At 48.7% G+C, this 16,100-nt stretch overlaps 1 protein-coding gene across 5 annotated transcripts; it reads left to right on the forward strand.

The window, feature by feature from the left end:
• The first annotated feature begins 232 nt into the window (after positions 1 to 232).
• On the forward strand, positions 233 to 14,308 carry MDC1 (mediator of DNA damage checkpoint 1). Of its 5 annotated transcripts, none has more exons than XM_027601739.2 (15): positions 233 to 1,023; positions 2,820 to 2,958; positions 3,812 to 4,192; positions 4,278 to 4,347; positions 4,651 to 6,110; positions 6,812 to 6,877; positions 7,045 to 7,134; positions 7,667 to 8,434; positions 8,546 to 8,589; positions 9,042 to 11,294; positions 11,376 to 11,495; positions 11,624 to 11,806; positions 12,030 to 12,155; positions 12,267 to 12,377; positions 13,553 to 14,308. In XM_027601739.2, exons 1-15 carry the CDS (start codon positions 757 to 759, stop codon positions 13,718 to 13,720), a joined length of 6,246 nt encoding a protein of 2,081 aa, XP_027457540.2. In that variant the 5' UTR covers positions 233 to 756; the 3' UTR covers positions 13,721 to 14,308. The 5 variants fall into 5 exon arrangements, with proteins under 5 accessions (XP_027457540.2, XP_027457538.2, XP_027457541.2 ...); XM_027601737.2 differs by having other exon boundaries at positions 234 to 1,023; positions 7,042 to 7,134; XM_027601741.2 differs by having other exon boundaries at positions 892 to 1,027; positions 7,042 to 7,134.
• Positions 14,309 to 16,100: the final 1,792 nt, after the last annotated feature.

Here is a 16,100-nt window from a genome sequence, read left to right on the forward strand (position 1 = left end):
CAGAATTTAGAATTAGAGGACTTCTTTCATGTTGTTCCTTCCTTACGTTAGCTGTAGGAACCTCGGCAGGTCCTTTAACTTAGCACACTTCAATTCCCTCTGTAAAATCTGCTTTTCCCTATTTGATTGTCGTGGTCGCAAGAAAGTGGGATAATGAATGCAAAAGGCCTTCCTGAAGTATACACATAATCGAATTGTTACTATTCTCTTAGTATGAGATAATGAAATAAGATGATTTTATCAACCTTCCTCAACCTCTTGAAAGACCTCGGTCAACCTTTAAGATAGTTAACAAAACAGTTCTCCCTCTTCGCCTACGGATCCTTAGGAAAATGACCTCCAAATGTCCATCAGGAATGTAGTCTCAGGGAGGAAAGGACAGGGCTTCTACTAAAAGAGCCAAATCAATAGGAGATGGAGTTCCACTGCGATGAGGAGTCCTCAAGCGCCACGCCTACGGGCGGTTCTCCAAACTGCAGCCTCCGGCCACGACTGCAACCCGCACCGCATTTTCATTTCTCATGAGTCAGCGGACTCCATGTCTGGGAGGACCAAGGAAGGGCTCTCTTGGCTGCAGTAGACGCATCCGGCGACGGCTATGGTAAGCCCCTCTATCCGCCGTCGGCACTCAGACTCTGTGGTCGCGGTTTGGAAATCTGCGCGGGACGTGGGCGGTGGGTGGTGAAGCGGTGGTGGGTTGTGCCTCGGAGCTGCCCAATCGAAGTGCGCCCTTCTGAGCGCGCACGGTGGCCTCCGATGACCGCCTCACTCAACCAATTTCGGGCGCCCAGGAAAAGCCGCCCCTCTGAGCTGTTGAGGGGGCGGGGTGGGAGCGGGGGCGGGGGCGAGGCTGGGGGCGAGGCTTTGGCTGGGCCTCCGGGTTGGGAGCTTCGTCAATCGTGGGGCAGCAGGGCTGTGAAAGACAGCAGCAGGAGCCAATCAGCGAATCGGCGCCCTCTCGGCACAAGCTCCTGCGCCACTGGGTCGCGGCCGTTACTGGTGGCGCGCGCGCGGGGACTCAAAGTAGGTGAGTTCTGGGGGGCCTCGCCCACGGCTCCTCGGAAGCCATCTTGGTTCTCCCGGAGGGCGGGAGGGGCGTGCCTTGGGTGCGACTGGGCGGAGGATACTTGGAAGTTTGTTTCTCGGGATTATAATACTCATCTTTACTTGACGCCCCTCCCCGAGTTAGGTATGAAGACGTTGGGCCTGGAGGGAACCCCTGGGGTGGAGATAAAAGATGGTGGCCCACTGGATTGGAGCCAAGGGTCCTGGGCTCCCGCTGCGTTCGCCATTCTTAAGGAGGGAGTTAGCACTATCCCCGGGGGCGCGTCCTACTTTCCCTTCCAACAGTTAACCTCTGTGGTGGCATCTTTCTGAGTGAATTCCACCCATACTGTTTGGAGTTTTCATCACCTTTCATTTGTCCTTTTATCAGGAGGGCAGGGTTAATTTTATGTTTGGTTTGTGACTGTATCCCGAGCTCTTTGAACAGTACCAGGTGCGCAGTAGGTACTGTCGAAAGAAAATGATGTGCCCTAGGGGAAAAGACACAGTTTTGCTGGTCCACTTCTCCAGAGGGTCTGTGAAGGCAGAAATGGAAATTAATGGTTACAATATAGTAAGAAGGATTAGGGGAGGTACAAGTTCAGTGACCAGTGGGGACCATGTGGGTACACAAAGAACACCAGAAAGCAGGGAAGATTCCAGGAAAGATCTTATTGAGAAAGTGACATTTGAACTGAATCATAAAATATGGGTAAGAGTTGGACCAGAAAACTAAGAGTGAAGGGCCAAGGAACTGGCTAAGGCATGCAGGTGTGGGGAACAACAGGAGCAGTGTGTTCAGAAATTGGGGAGAAGGTCCATGTGGCTGAACCCTAGGCTTTGGGGGAGGGGAACAGGACCTGAGGTTCAGATCATGGAGGGTCCTTGCTAAGGAGTTGAGATTTTATTTTACCATGTGGGCATGGAAAGCCATCAGATATTAAACAGAGGACAGAGAGTATCTTGGTGCTCTTGGGCAGGTTCCTTAACCCATCTCTGTTGCAGATGCTTAATCTGATAAATGGAATATAATAATAGTTTACAAGGTTCTTGTGAGGATTAAGAGTCTGTCATAAAGTAACTAGAGCAGTGCTTCACACATGGCAAGGCTTTATGTATGTCAGCTGTTAGGATTTTTTGCAGTTTAGTTTGATCACACTGTGATGTTCTGGTAAAATATAAAAAGCATGGGCTTTGCCTCCAGAAGCACATTTATTCCTGTCCTTTCCACCTACCTGCTATGTTATCCTGAGCAAGTCATTTAATATTTTTAGCCTTAGTTTCCCAAATGCATGCCTCATATGTCTATTATGCCTGACACATAACACAATGCCCAACACACAGTTGATGCTTGGCAAAGTTTAGCTCCCTTTAAAATGATTTTTTCAAACTGTTGGTTCCAACCCAGTAGTGGATAGTGAAATCAGTTTAGCAGGTTGTAGATCAGCATTTAAACAATAGTGGATGGGGAAAAAAAAGAATGAAAACTATCAGTGTATTGTATACCATAGACGAAGCATTGTTTCTCAAAATGTTTGTCTCTATACGTAAGCGTACTTGGGACCTTCTAATGTTTATTCCCTCCCCCATAATATTTATTTTTTATTATAGTCAAATATTTTTTAAATGTTTCAGAAGGGTAATAACAATGATTGTCAGAAGGAGAAATGTCAACCTCCACAACTCTCCAGATTTACCCCCAGTTACCATCCCCCTCTTTGAGGCTGTGTGTGTGAACCTCTGATAGAGATGATGATAATGTGTTTCCTTCCCAGGTCATGGAGGACACCCAGGCTATTAACTGGGAGGTTGAAGAAGAGGAGGAGACAGAGAGACCCAGTGAATCCTTGGGGTGTAGCTTGGAGCCTGTAGGGCGATTGCATATCTTCAGTAGTGCCCATGGACCAGAAAAAGGTCAGAGGTTATTGGATGTTAAAGTACTGGTACAGGCATCTTATTTTTGTGGGGAGGTAGTTGGAGGGTTGTAAGAAGCTTATACATGTTCCAAGGAGATCTGAAAAAATTTTTCACTGGTAATGCAGAGGAGGGGGCTGATTGAGTTGATTATTCTAGGCAAGTGCCCTGGACTCAGTGGGCTCAATTTTACTTTGGTAGGAGATGAAGAGATTCAGATGGAAATCCAGCATGGTCTGGAAGTGGATGGTGGTGATGGTTGCACAACAATGTGAATGTAGTTAATGCTACTGGACTGTACACTTAAAAATGGTTAAATAGTAAATTTTACTTATATTTTACCACAATAGAAAAAATCCAATGTGGATGGATGGGGTATTGACAGTAACACATTGCTTATATTGTTCAATACTTAGATGTCCTATGGTCTTTGTTTTTGTGTGTGAGTAAAGTGATAGTTTATTAAGTGAAGATACAGAAGAAGCTCTCAAGAGTGAGAGGGGTCCCAACAGGGTTGCCCGTCTTTTCTTTTTCTTTTTTTTTAAGATTTTATTAATTTATTTGACAGAGAGAGACACAGCGAGAGAGGGAACACAAGCAGGGGGAGTGGGAGAGGGAGAAGCAGGCTCTCTGCAGAGCAAGGAGCCCGACGCGGGGCTCAATCTCAGGACCCTGGGATCATGACCTGAGCCGAAGGCAGACGATGAACGACTGAGCCATCCAGGCGCCCCCGTCTTTTATTTTTCTTATGTATGTGAGGACCTTGAGTTGGTAATGGGGTACTTAACAGGAATATTTTCCTGATAGCAGGCCAAGACTCAGGCCTTAACCTATCTGCCTCTCTAATTCTTAGATTTCCCCCTGTACCTCGGGAAGAATATGGTGGGCCGAATGCCTGATTGCTCTGTGACCCTGCCCTTTTCATCCATCTCCAAACAACATGCAGTGATTGAAATTTTGGCCTGGGACAAGGCACCTGTGCTCCAAGATTGTGGCAGCCTCAATGGTACTCAAGTCCTAAGGCCTCCTAAGGTCCTAAGCCCAGGGGTGAGTCATCGGCTGAGGGACCAGGAGTTGATTCTCTTTGCTGACTTGCCCTGCCAGTACCATCGCCTGAATGTCCCCCTGCCCTTTGTTTCCCGGGGCCCTCTAACTGTAGAAGAGACACCCAGGGTACAGGGAGGAGCTCAACCCCAGAGGCTCCTGTTGGCTGAGGACTCGGAGAATGAAGTAGGTATGTTTGTGTATTGGGAGGGTGGGTGAGAAGATGGAGATGGTGAGTGTAAAACAGTCAACTTACTCCTTTCTACTCTTGACAGATTCTCCTTCTGAAAGGTGTGTGAAGAAAGAACTAAGGACCTCCCCTTTGGCAGCAGTAGTTCCAGAGAGGTGAGTGCCAAAGGGCCAGATACTTGAGTCTTCAAAAGGAGGAGGAACCAGGGACTGTAGGATCCATCTGCAAGAGATGCTTATCATGGAAATGGGGTTGGGGAATTGCACATACTCCTTTGCTCAGCTGAACTTTTATTGAGCACCTGTGATTGTGCCAAGTAGAGAACTAATTGCTAGAGAGAGAAAAAAAAAAACAACAGATACTGCCTGTGTCTGCCCTTAAGGAGCTCGTAGTTGAGTGGAGTATTCCATGTTGGGAAATAGAGGCTATAGACTCTTTCCCTTCTCTTCCCTTCACAGTGATGAAGAGGGGCCTTCTCCTGCCCCAGACGGCCCTGGGCCACCGTTTGCCTTCAACCTGGACAGCGACACAGATGAGGAAGAAAGTCAGCATCCAGCAGCAGGAGAGTCCTCCTTAGCTGCCAGAAGAGGCTCCACTGCAGAGACACAACAGCCTAAAGCTGTGGCAACTGAAATCCAGCTTGAAAAGGATCAGTGTTCAGTGAAAGAGAGGAACAATGATACCAAAGTTGAGAGGGATGCAAGGAATGGGGTGGTCCCACTTGGGGCCACTCTGGAGAGAAACCAAACTGCTGGGGAGGACAGTGACACAGATGTGGATGAAAGCAGGCCTGCTGAGGTCCATTTGGAAAGGGCCCAGACTTCTGGCTTCATAGACAGTGATACTGATGTGGAAGAAGAAGGGATCCCCGCAACCCCAGCTGTAGTTCCTATGAAAAAGAGGCAAATCTTCCATGGAGATAGTACAAAGAGTCCTCAGGCACCTGCTTTGGTACATCTACAGGAGAGCCCAGCTGGTAGTGATACAGATGTGGAGGAACGTGAGCTCCCACTGGCAGTCCCTTCGGAGGGAAACCAAGCCTCTGTGGTGATTGACAGCAATACAGATGCTGAGGAAGAGGTCTTAGCAGCGCTCACTTTGGCACGTCTGAAAGAGAGCCGAGCCGATACATGGAACAGAGATACAGATGCGGAACAGGATAGGGCCCAGCCTGTGGCCCTTCTGGAGCAAAGCCAAACCTCTGCTGGGGGAGACAGTGACACAGACGTGGAGGAGGAGGGGCTCCCAGTGGAAAAGAGAGGAACTGTTCCCAAGTGTCATACAGACAAGGCACATTCAGAAAAGAGGCAGTCTCCTCTCCGAGACAGTGATTTAGGGGTGGACAAAGATAAGAGCTCACTTGGGGTCCACCTGGAGAGAAGCCAAGCCTCTGCCACAGTGGACATCAACACACAAGTGGAGGAGAAAGTCCTTTCAGGGCCAGCTGTTATACTTGTGGAGAGGCATCAGGTGCCTATGGCATGGACAAATCAAACAGATGTGGAAGTAGAAGGGGGCCAAGCAAAGCTGCCTGTGGTGCATCTGGAGGAAGCGCAGCCTCCTCCACCTGGGGACTGTGAGATAGATGCAGAAGAGGGCACATCCTTAGCAGCCTCAGTGGTGGCAGATGGAGGAAAGTGCGAGCTTCCGGCAGAAGGGGATGCTGGGACAGAATGGGTTGCAGCTGTTCTTGAGCAGGAGAGGGCTCTTGAGGCGAGGGCCCAGGGTGAGTCCCTTGTGTCACAGGTGGAACAGGATCTTCTCCCTGTCTTGAGGGAGAACCTTACAGATCTGGTGGTGGACCCAGGTACTTCAGGGGAGCCCATCCAGGCACAGAGAGAGGGAGCCCAGACCCCCACAGAAAGGGAGAGAGAACCACATGTGGACAAGACCAAGGACTCTGGGGACAACCATGGGGGTAAGTGCTGGCCTTCCTCCCTTGACCCCTAAAAGAAAGAATGCCTATAGGGTATCTTAGTCTATTTGGGCTGCTATAAGAGAATGCCATAGGCTGGGTAGTTTATAAACAACAGAAATTATTTCTCATAGTTGTGAAGGCTGGGAAGTCCAAGATCAGAGTGCCAAGATAGTCATGTTCTGGTGAAGCCCTCCTTCCTTGTTCATAGGCACTGTCTTCTCCCTGTGTCCTCAAATGACAGAGGGGCACAAAAGGAATTCTGGGGTCTCTTTTAGAAGGGCACTAGTCCCATTCATGTGGGTTCTACCCTCATGATCTAATCATCTCCCAAAGAACTCAGCTCCTAATAAAATCACATTGGGAATTAGGTTTCAACATAGGAATGTGGGTGGGGATACAGACATCCGGTCCATTGCAGAGGACTTGGGGTTGGGGAGAAAACGGTAGAGAAAGAGTAAGGAGTTAAGCTTCAGATACGACTTTTTTTTTTTTTTTTTTTAAGATTTTATTTATTTGTCAGAGAACAGCTGCAGGGCAGAGGGAGAAGCAGGCTCCCCGCTGAGCAGGGAGCCCAATGTGGGACTCGATCCCCAGGACCCTGGGATCATGACCTGAGCCGAAGGCAGACGCTTAACTGACTGAGCCACCCAGGTGCCCCAGATACGACTTTTATTATCTATCTTATATTCTTCCCCTCCCAGATTCTGAAGACCTGGACCTACAGGCTACCCAGTGCTTTGTGGAGAGAGACAATCAGAGCCCAGAAGGTGAGGACATCCACATCATATGGATGTTGGCGCAAGTGGGAGCTGGGAGCCCAGACTGGTGGTCCTTGAAGGTTGTGAAAACAGGCATGGGTGGGGCAGGAGGCCAGGAATGGGACCCAGAGTTCTGTAGAGGAGCTGTGCTTGAGCCAGCTTTTCTTGTGCAGCAGTCCAGAGCATGGAGGATGAAGCTACCCAGGCCTTCCTGGTTACTCTACCCCAGGAGCCTGGCCCTTCCTGTTGCAGTTTCCAGGCCCCAGGTATAAGAAACTCTATCCTTCATGCCCCTAACTTGGCATCATTGCTTTTTTCCTCTACATGTTTCTTTCATAGTCTTTGACTCTTCTGTTAATGTTTCTCCGTCTCCATCATTTTTAAAAAAGCTGCTATGAGAACTTCTATATGCATGTGGGGTCCTAACTTAGAGACAAATACTAAATGTTGTGATTGTCCTCTTTATTCCCAACTTTCCTTTAACAATCCAGTTAGGTTTATTATTGGTGAATTTTTTCTTTTAAAGATTTTATTTATTTATTTGAGGGAGAGAGAGCACACTCACACAAGTTGGGGGGGGAGCAGAGGGAGATGGAGAAGCAGGGTCCCCACTGAGCAGGGAGCCCAATGTGGGGCTCGATCCCAGGACCCCGAGATCATGACCTGAGCCGAAGGCTGATACTTAACTGACTAAGCCACCCAGGTGCCCCTGTTATTAATGAGTTTATTTTAATATTTTCTCAACCTATTACATTTTCGATCTGCATTTCTCTCTCTCTCTCTCTCTTTACTTTCCAGGTGCCCTGGATGAGCCGTGGGAAGTCTTGGCAACACAGCCATTCTGTCCGAGAGAGTCTGAGGCCTCTGAGCCCCAGCCCATTGCTGCCCATCTTGATGCCCATGGATCTTGCCCCTCTACACCTAAGACAACACCACAAGCCCAACATCCAGAGAGCCCAGTTCATGAAGAGCCACTGGGAATTCAAGGCAGAGGGATGCAGACTGTGGAGAAAGATATGGGTACACCAAGAGAAGCAGCAGAGGGGGTGGCCCCTGAGAGAGGACTGTTGAACAGGGAAACCAAGAACCTGCCAGCAGGAGAGCGAGAAGATGTGACAGGAGAAGAAGAATTAACCAGAGGGAGACAGGTGTTAGCTAGAGATAATCAGGGACAAGAGTCTGACCAAAAGGTGAAAAGTACAGGTATTAAACGGAATGTGGAGAGTTTAAACATAGAAATGGAGATACCTAGGGAAGTACAAGAGGAAGAGATAGGAAAGCAGACTCCTGCAAGAGAAATATTTGAGAGAGAAGCAAAGAAACTAGTACTAAAGAGAGGGGGTGAGCCAAGTGTATTAGGCGTTGAGGTACCGGAAGTAAAACTGGAGAGAGGCCCCCAGAGAGGGGAGACAGAGAAAGGGAGCGAGGACAAGGAAGGGCAGGCCTCCAGTCTAACACCAGAGCCTAGAGCAGGGACGGGGGACCATCAGGGACTTGCTTCAGCCCCAGGAGCTTCTGGGAGCCAGTCAGGTGGAGCCCCCATGAGCCCCAGGAGGCAGCAGAGAGGTAAGTGAAGGCAGAGGGAAACCCAAGGCAGTGCACAGCCATTGTGCTGCTCAACCCCTAAGTGTCTGACTGCTTAGACCTCAGCTCCACTTGTTTTTACTTTCTGTCTAGGCCACTTGACTTGCAAGATGCCACCTGCTGAGAAGGCCTCTGTGGTGAGAGCTGCTTTTTCTACCTCTGTTCACTGCCCCTTCCCCTGACCTTGCTTTAATCTACTCAATCTTCCCAATTTTCTTCGGTTGTCACCACTCCTTAGTTGGCTTCTGTGTCTTTCCTTTCACCCCTGTCATTTTCCTTATTTGTTTCCCAAGTTCTGTCTGCCTCTGCCTGACTCAGAATGTCCATTTTTTCATGTCTTTTCCCTCTTTTCCAACCATCCTCTTACTACTATCAGCCATCTGTGGAGAACACTATGCTGGCATGAGGAGAGGTCTGCGGGAGCGAGGACTGCTCCCACAGGAAGTTCCCAGTCTCATGGAAGGGAGGTCATAGACAAGTGAAATGCCAGGAACACACTCTAACCATACCCAAGTATTAAGAACATATCCAAGTACTGTCTCTCTTCTCTCTGCCTCTTCCTCCCTCACTTGCTTCTATTTCTCCTCAGGGTGATCAGGAATCCGCAGATGCTTGTCTGCCTCCTGCAGTGCCTGAAGCCTCAACCCCACACCACAACCCCCTCCTCTCTCAGAGTCAAAAACATCCTGTGCCCCAGCCCTTCCTTTCTCCCTCTCCATCTTCTTCAGAGCCCATTCCCGGGACCAGACAAAATGGGAATCAGGAAGTTCCAGAGACTCCCTTGTCCTCAGAGATGGAGCCTCTCCACCCAAAATCCAAAGTCAGGCTCCGAGGGTCCTCCAGGAAGACACCCTCTGCAGTTTCTTCTTTAGCCCTTGAACCTCACTCTACCATCCCCGCAGACCAGCCCCTCAGTCCTGAGCTCCCATCTCGGGTCACTCGGGGCAGGACACGTAGGTCCTCTGGCAAGACCCCTGAACCAGTTGTCCCCTCAGCCCCTGAGCTCCAGACTTCCACCTCCAAAGACCAGCCTGTTACCCCTGAGCCCACGTCGCAGGTCACTCGGGGTAGGGCACATAGGTTCTCTGTCAAGAGCCCTGAACCAGTTGTTCCTATAGTCCCTGAAGTCCAGCCTTCCACCTCCAGAGAGCAGCCTGTCACTGCTGAGCTTCTCTCTCAGGGCAGGACCCGTAAATCTGTCAAGACTCCTGAACCGGTTGTCTCCACAGCCACTCAGGGCAGGGCACATAGGTCCTCTCTCAAGACTCCCAAACCAGTAATCCCCTCAGCCCCCAAGCTCCAGCCTTCTACTTCCACGGACCAGCCTGTTACCCCTGAGCCCACATCGCAGGTCACTCGGGGCAGGACACGTAGGTCCTCTGTCAAGACCCCTGAACCACCTGTCCCCACAGCCCCTGAAACCCAACCTTCCACCTCCAAAGACCAGCCTGTCATCACTGAGCCCACATCTGGGGCCACTCACAGCAGGACACACAGGTCTTCTGTCAAGACACCTGAACCAGTTGTCCCAACAGCTCCTGAAGTCCAGCCTTCCGTCCCCACAGACCAGCCTGTCACTCCTGAGCCCACATCTCGGGTCCCTTGGGGCAGGACACGTAGGTCCTCTGGCAAGACCCCTGAACCAGTTGTCCCCTCAGCCCCTGAGCTCCAGACTTCCATCTCCAAAGACCAGCCTGTCATCCCTGGGCCCACATCTGGGGCCACTCACAGCAGGACACACAGGTCCTCTGGCAAGACCCCTGAACCAGTTGTCCCAACAGCTCCTGAAGTCCAGCCTTCCGTCCCCACAGACCAGCCTGTCATCCCCAAACCCAAATCTCAGGGCAGGACATCCAGGTCTTCTGTCAAGACCCCTGAGCCAGTTGCCCCCACAGCCCCTGAGCTCCAGCCTACCACCCCCAGAGGCCAGCCTGTCACCCCCAAACGTACATCTCGGGGCAGGACACCTAGGTCTTCTAGCAAGACCCCCAAATCAGTTGTCCCCACAGTCCCTGAGCTCCAGGCTTCCACCCCCACATACCAGCCTGTCACCCCCAAACTCACATCTCAGGCCACTCGGGGCAGGACACAGAGGTCCTCTGTCAGGACCCCTGAGCCAGTTGCCCCCACAGCCCCTGAGCTCCAGCCTTCCGTCTCCACAGATGAGCCTGTCACTCCTGAGCCCACATCTCGGGCCACTCGGGGCAGGACACAAAGGTCTTTTGTCAAGATCCCCCAACCAACTGAGCCCACAGCCCCTGACCTTGAATCTCTCACCCCCACAGATCAGCTGGTCACCCCCAAGGCTCAAGGTAGTCAGGATAAGACACTGAGGTCTTCTACAATAAGTGCTGTGCCAGTTCTTACCACCCCTGAATTCCAGTCTTCTGTCCCCACAGACCAGCCTATTCCCCCTGAGCGCATCCCTCAAGCCAGTTGCGGCAGGAGGCTGAGGGCCACCAGGAAGCATGAGTCCCTCAGAGCTCCCATTGTCCGTGAGCCCTACTCTGCACTCCCTGAACCTAAATCTCGGTCCTCAAGGAACCAAAGACAAGGAGCAGTGAGAGTAGTTGAGTCGCTCAGGACCATTCCCAAGCCTGCCTTTGCCCAGCTTCCTGAGGCCCCCACTCACACTACCCAGATCCAAAAGGTAGAGGCGGCAGGAAGATCTGAGTTCACCCCAGAGCCCCTGCCTAAGGCCTCTCAGACCCGCAAGAGGCCTTTGGCTACTGTGGATTCACCCCCACTTCAAAAACGGCTCCAAAGAGGGGAAGTCACCCAGAAGACAGTTTTCCTCAAGGAAGAGGAAGGAGATCCAACGGAGAGGCCAAGGAAGGAGGAGGTGAGGAGAGGGCCGGGGCCGTGAAGCTAGGAAAGGGCTTAGAGGCTCAGAAATTCCCAGCAAGATCTTTCTCAATCCCAGGATGTAGTGCTTCCAGGACCAGGCAAGAGAAAGAGAGACCAAGCAGAGGAGGAGCCCAAGGGAATCCCAAGCCGCAGCCTTCGACGGACCAAACCTAACCAAGAGTCCACAGCCCCCAAAGTAGGAGAGAAGGGGCATGGGGCTTGGTGGGAGACAGACATGGGAGGATGGGAGGAGACCTAGGGGTTTGGAGACAGGCACTGATGGCATGGGTTGCTGTGACCAGCTCAGGTTAACCCCTTCCACAGGTACTCTTCACAGGAGTGGTGGATGCCCGTGGAGAGCGGGCAGTGCTGGCCCTGGGAGGGAGTCTGGCCAGCTCAGTGGCAGAGGCTTCCCACTTGGTGACTGATCGAGTCCGACGCACGGTCAAGTTCCTCTGTGCCCTGGGGCGGGGGATCCCCATCCTCTCCCTGGACTGGCTGCACCAGGTGAGAGTCTAAGAGGTGACATACCATCAGAGATACTGATGGCGAGAGACTAACGTGGTGCTCTAGAAAGTAGTGGGGGGAAGGGGGTACAGGAAGACAAGGGTGGTGAGTGAGGCGGAAAGCTTAATTCAAAGAACATTTCATAAGCTCCTTCCAAATGCTAGGCAGAAGAGCTGGGTGGTGGGCTGGGCTGAGCTTTGGTGCTGACTGCTACTGTCCTTAGTCCCGCAAGGCTGGTTGCTTCTTGCCCCCGGATGAATATGTGGTGACTGATCCTGAGCAGGAGAAGAACTTTGGCTTCAGCCTTCGAGATGCCCTGAGCCGGGCTCGGGAGCGAAGGTTGCTGGAGGTGAGAGGCTGCCTTCTGCCCCATGCTTCAGCCTTCCCTCCAGAGGTTCCCCAGCTGTTCATGGCCTCTCAGTGCATACATTTATGGCCTCCAACATTCTCTTCCTCTTAGGGCTATGAAATCCACGTGACCCCAGGAGTCCAGCCACCGCCACCTCAGATGGGAGAGATCATCAGCTGCTGTGGAGGCACTGTTCTACCCAGCATGCCCCGGTCCTATAAGGTATGGGTAGTATGTTTTGGATCTGGTGAGGTGGCACTTAAAGAGGTGGCTGGAATGGGAGAAGGTTGGAGAACCAAAGAGGTATGGATGGGAACACAGGAGTAGTGAGAGGGTGAGGGGAAGCTTTGTAGTGTGTAAAGGGATAGGAATGAAGAAGTCTGCTGATTCTGAGTGGATTTATTTTCATTTTGTATTTTAAAATTTTTCAAATATCCACAAAGGGAGAGAGAATCTCTATTATCAACGAACCTCCATATATCAGTCATTCAGATTTATTTTTTTTTTATTTTATTTAAAGATTTTATTTATTTGACAGAGAGAGAGACAGCGAGAGAGGGAACACAAGCAGGGGGAGTGGGAGAGGGAGAAGCAGGCTTCCCGCCAAGCAGGGAGCCCGACACGGGGTTCGATCCCAGGACCCTGAGATCATGACCCGAGCCGAAGGCAGTCGCTTAACCAACTGAGCCACCCAGGCGTCCCAGTCATTCAGATTTAACAAGGTAGTTTAGACTTTGCTACATTTTCCTCATTTATTGCTTTTTTTCTTTTTCTTTGCTGAACTATTTTAAAGGAAACTGCAAACATCATATTATTTCCCCCTACATACTTAAAATATACTTCTCTAAGAAATTGTGTACTTATTTTTTTTTACATAAATGCCATTATTGATCCATAACAAAATTAACAATAGTTTCTTGGTCATTTTCTTACACTCCATTAAGACAGATTTCTCCAGTTGGCCAAAAATGTCTCTTTACGGTTCAAGTCAGGATTCAAACGAGATCCATGTATTGCCACAATTGCGTATCTCTTAATTTTCACTTACTCTAGAAAAGATCTCCCCCAACCCACCCAGCCGTTTTTTTTTTATTCCATTGACTTCCTACAGAAACTAGGTCGGTTGTTCTTTAGAATGTTTCAGTCTGGGTTTTTCTGTTTGCTCCTTTACTGTGCGATTTATCTTGTTCTTCTTTTACATTCCTTGTAAACTATAGTTAATTTTAAAAGCTTGAATAAATTCAGGGTCAGCTTTTCTGGCAAGAGTACTTCTGACAAGTATGCTTCATATCAGGAGGTCTATTTTAGTGATGCTGAAACTGATTAGTGCGTTCTGAACCTATTTCTAGGATTCTTTTTCACCCCTAACCTTGTCTTTGCTCTCTGTCTGTCCCCAGCCACGGAGAGTTGTGATTACATGCTCCCAGGACTTCGCTCGATGCTCTATTCCATTTCGGGTTGGCCTGCCCATCCTCTCACCTGAGTTCCTGCTGACAGGAGTGCTGAAGCAGGAGGCCAAGCCAGAGGCCTTCATCCTCTCCACTTTGGAAATGTCATCCTCCTGAAAACATCACCACAGTACTCTTTACCCTCCCAGACCAGTAAATGAAGTGTTAGAAAAGATTTGGAAGAAAGAACCTAGGGCTTTAGAAAGGATTGGGGTATACTGACCTGATTTGTCTTGGAACATGGGTGGGGCTGAAAAGGCTTATGGGTAAACAAAAAGATAGGGAGAGTTGGAGCCACTGATTTCTTAAAGGGCCACTTAGAGTTGGGTAATCCCATACTCAGATATCTTAAGTGGCTACCCTTAGCAGGACTGATGTCTTCACTGCTCTGTGGCACACACAGTGTCCTGCCTCTTGTTTGGAAGCCATTTCTCTTCCTCTTTTACTGGGATTCTTACTCGTCCTCTGAAGGATAGTGGAAACAATTTTAGTATCAAGAACTTGAAGGGATGCTTGGAGTGGGTAATTTTGAGGTTGGAGTTGTGGAATACTCTAAAATTTTTTCTTTTTTTTTCACTCCATCTTGATAGAAGTGTTCTTTAGCTTTGAGCAAATCTCTACACTTTTCTGGCCTGCTTTCCCAGTATTTATAAAATTAGAGCTTAGGTTTAACCTCTGATAAATAAATATTCACTCTGTGCCTTATGGTGTAGTGCAGTTTTTTTTAACGTATTTGAAATTTAAATTTTACTTATTTTTTTATTTTTATTTCTAAAGTAAGCTCTGTACCCAACGTGGGGCTTGAACTCAGAACCCTGAGATCAAGAGTCTCACGCTCCACCAGCTGAGCCAGCCAGGTGCCCCTTAAATTAAAAGTTGGTTGATTACAATGATGTGGAGAAATTGGAACCCTTATTAAACATTGCTGGTAGGAAGATAAAATGGTTCAGCTGCTGTGGTAAGTAGTCTGACAGTTTCTCAAAAAATTAGACATAGAATTAGCAAATTAGACATAGAATTACCAAATTACCATACTAATTACCATTAGTAGGCATACACCCAAAAGAATTAAAACTTGTGTTCAAACAAATACTTGTACACAAATATTCATATCAGCACTTCACAAGAGCCAAAAGGTGAAAAGAAAAACATCCATCAGCAGTTGAATAAATACATGCAGCACACCCATACAATGGAATATTATTCATAAAAGGGGTTGAAGTACTGATTCGTGCTACAGTGTTTTGAGGGTGAACCTCAAAAGCATTATGCTAAGTGAAAGGAGCCAGACACAAAAAGTCACCTTGGATGATTCTACTTACATGAAATACCTGGAATAGGTAAATGCATAGAGACAGTAGAGTGGTGGTTGCCAGGAGCTGGGAGAAGGGGAAAATGGGGAGTGACTGCTTAATGGGTACAGGGTTTTATTTTGGAGTGATGAAAATGCTTTGGAACTAGATAGAGATGGTGATTACACACATTATGAATGTATTAAATGTCACTGGATTTTTCTCTTTAGTTAATTTTATGTGAATTTCACTTTAATAAAAAATGGGTGATTAGTTTGTGACTTTTCTGCAAGTAAATTATACTTAAGTTTGTGAAACTTTGGTGTAGTAAAATGAGTGCAAGCTTTGCTGACTTTTAACACTGCTGACTTTTAAACATACAAACATGTCTTAATATATATTAAGCACAGCCATTGTAGGTGTGGCACATGGTAGGATAAATAAATGTTAGTCCCCTTGCACAACTCAGAGCCTGTACTGTGTGAAACCTGTCTATGGCCTGGAGGTCCAGGGGATTCCTTACAGTACCAGCTGTCTCTATATCCCCATTTAGCACTCATGTGCACCCTTACTTAGTGACATGGAAATGCCCCAGTTTAAATTTCTGGAGAACAGAGACCTTTTCTTACACTTCCAATAAATACTATAGCTTGTAGCACAAAGAAGAAGTATCTCTGTCACTCAAGGTCCTAGCAGGAAATGATGGCACAGTCAAATTAGGGTAATTTGGAGAGAGTTTAATAAAGGGAAATTTACAAAGAAGTTGGGAGAGTGTAGAGAAATCCTAATGTTGCAGTACTCCAGTACCCACAGCTCTACTGTGACCACCTCTAAGTCCTAAAGGTTGAGAGGAGGGAGCAATTTTGCAGAGAGGGCTTCCTCAATAAAAGCTGTGATTTTCATTGATATAGGCCATTCAGGACAACCTCTTGAAGCAGAAAGCAGGGTGGAGGTTGCACCTGGAGGGGAAAATATGTCTGGTAACAGTTTACAACAGCGTTGATTAAGAGGAGAGTAGGAGTACTGAGCCTGTGGGAGGAGGAATGTAAAGGCTGTGGGATGCTGCCTGGCAATTTTTTCATTCATGACCCCACAGGACTAGAAGCAACTTAGTTCTCATCTTGGTAAATTTTCTTTGTATTTCTTCTGTCTATAAGCCAAGGGATTTCACTTAATGATGTCTAAGTTCCCTGCTATGGTCATAG

The sequence above is a fragment of the Zalophus californianus genome, chromosome 7, assembly GCF_009762305.2.
Source record: "Zalophus californianus isolate mZalCal1 chromosome 7, mZalCal1.pri.v2, whole genome shotgun sequence".
Lineage (NCBI taxonomy): Eukaryota > Metazoa > Chordata > Mammalia > Carnivora > Otariidae > Zalophus > Zalophus californianus.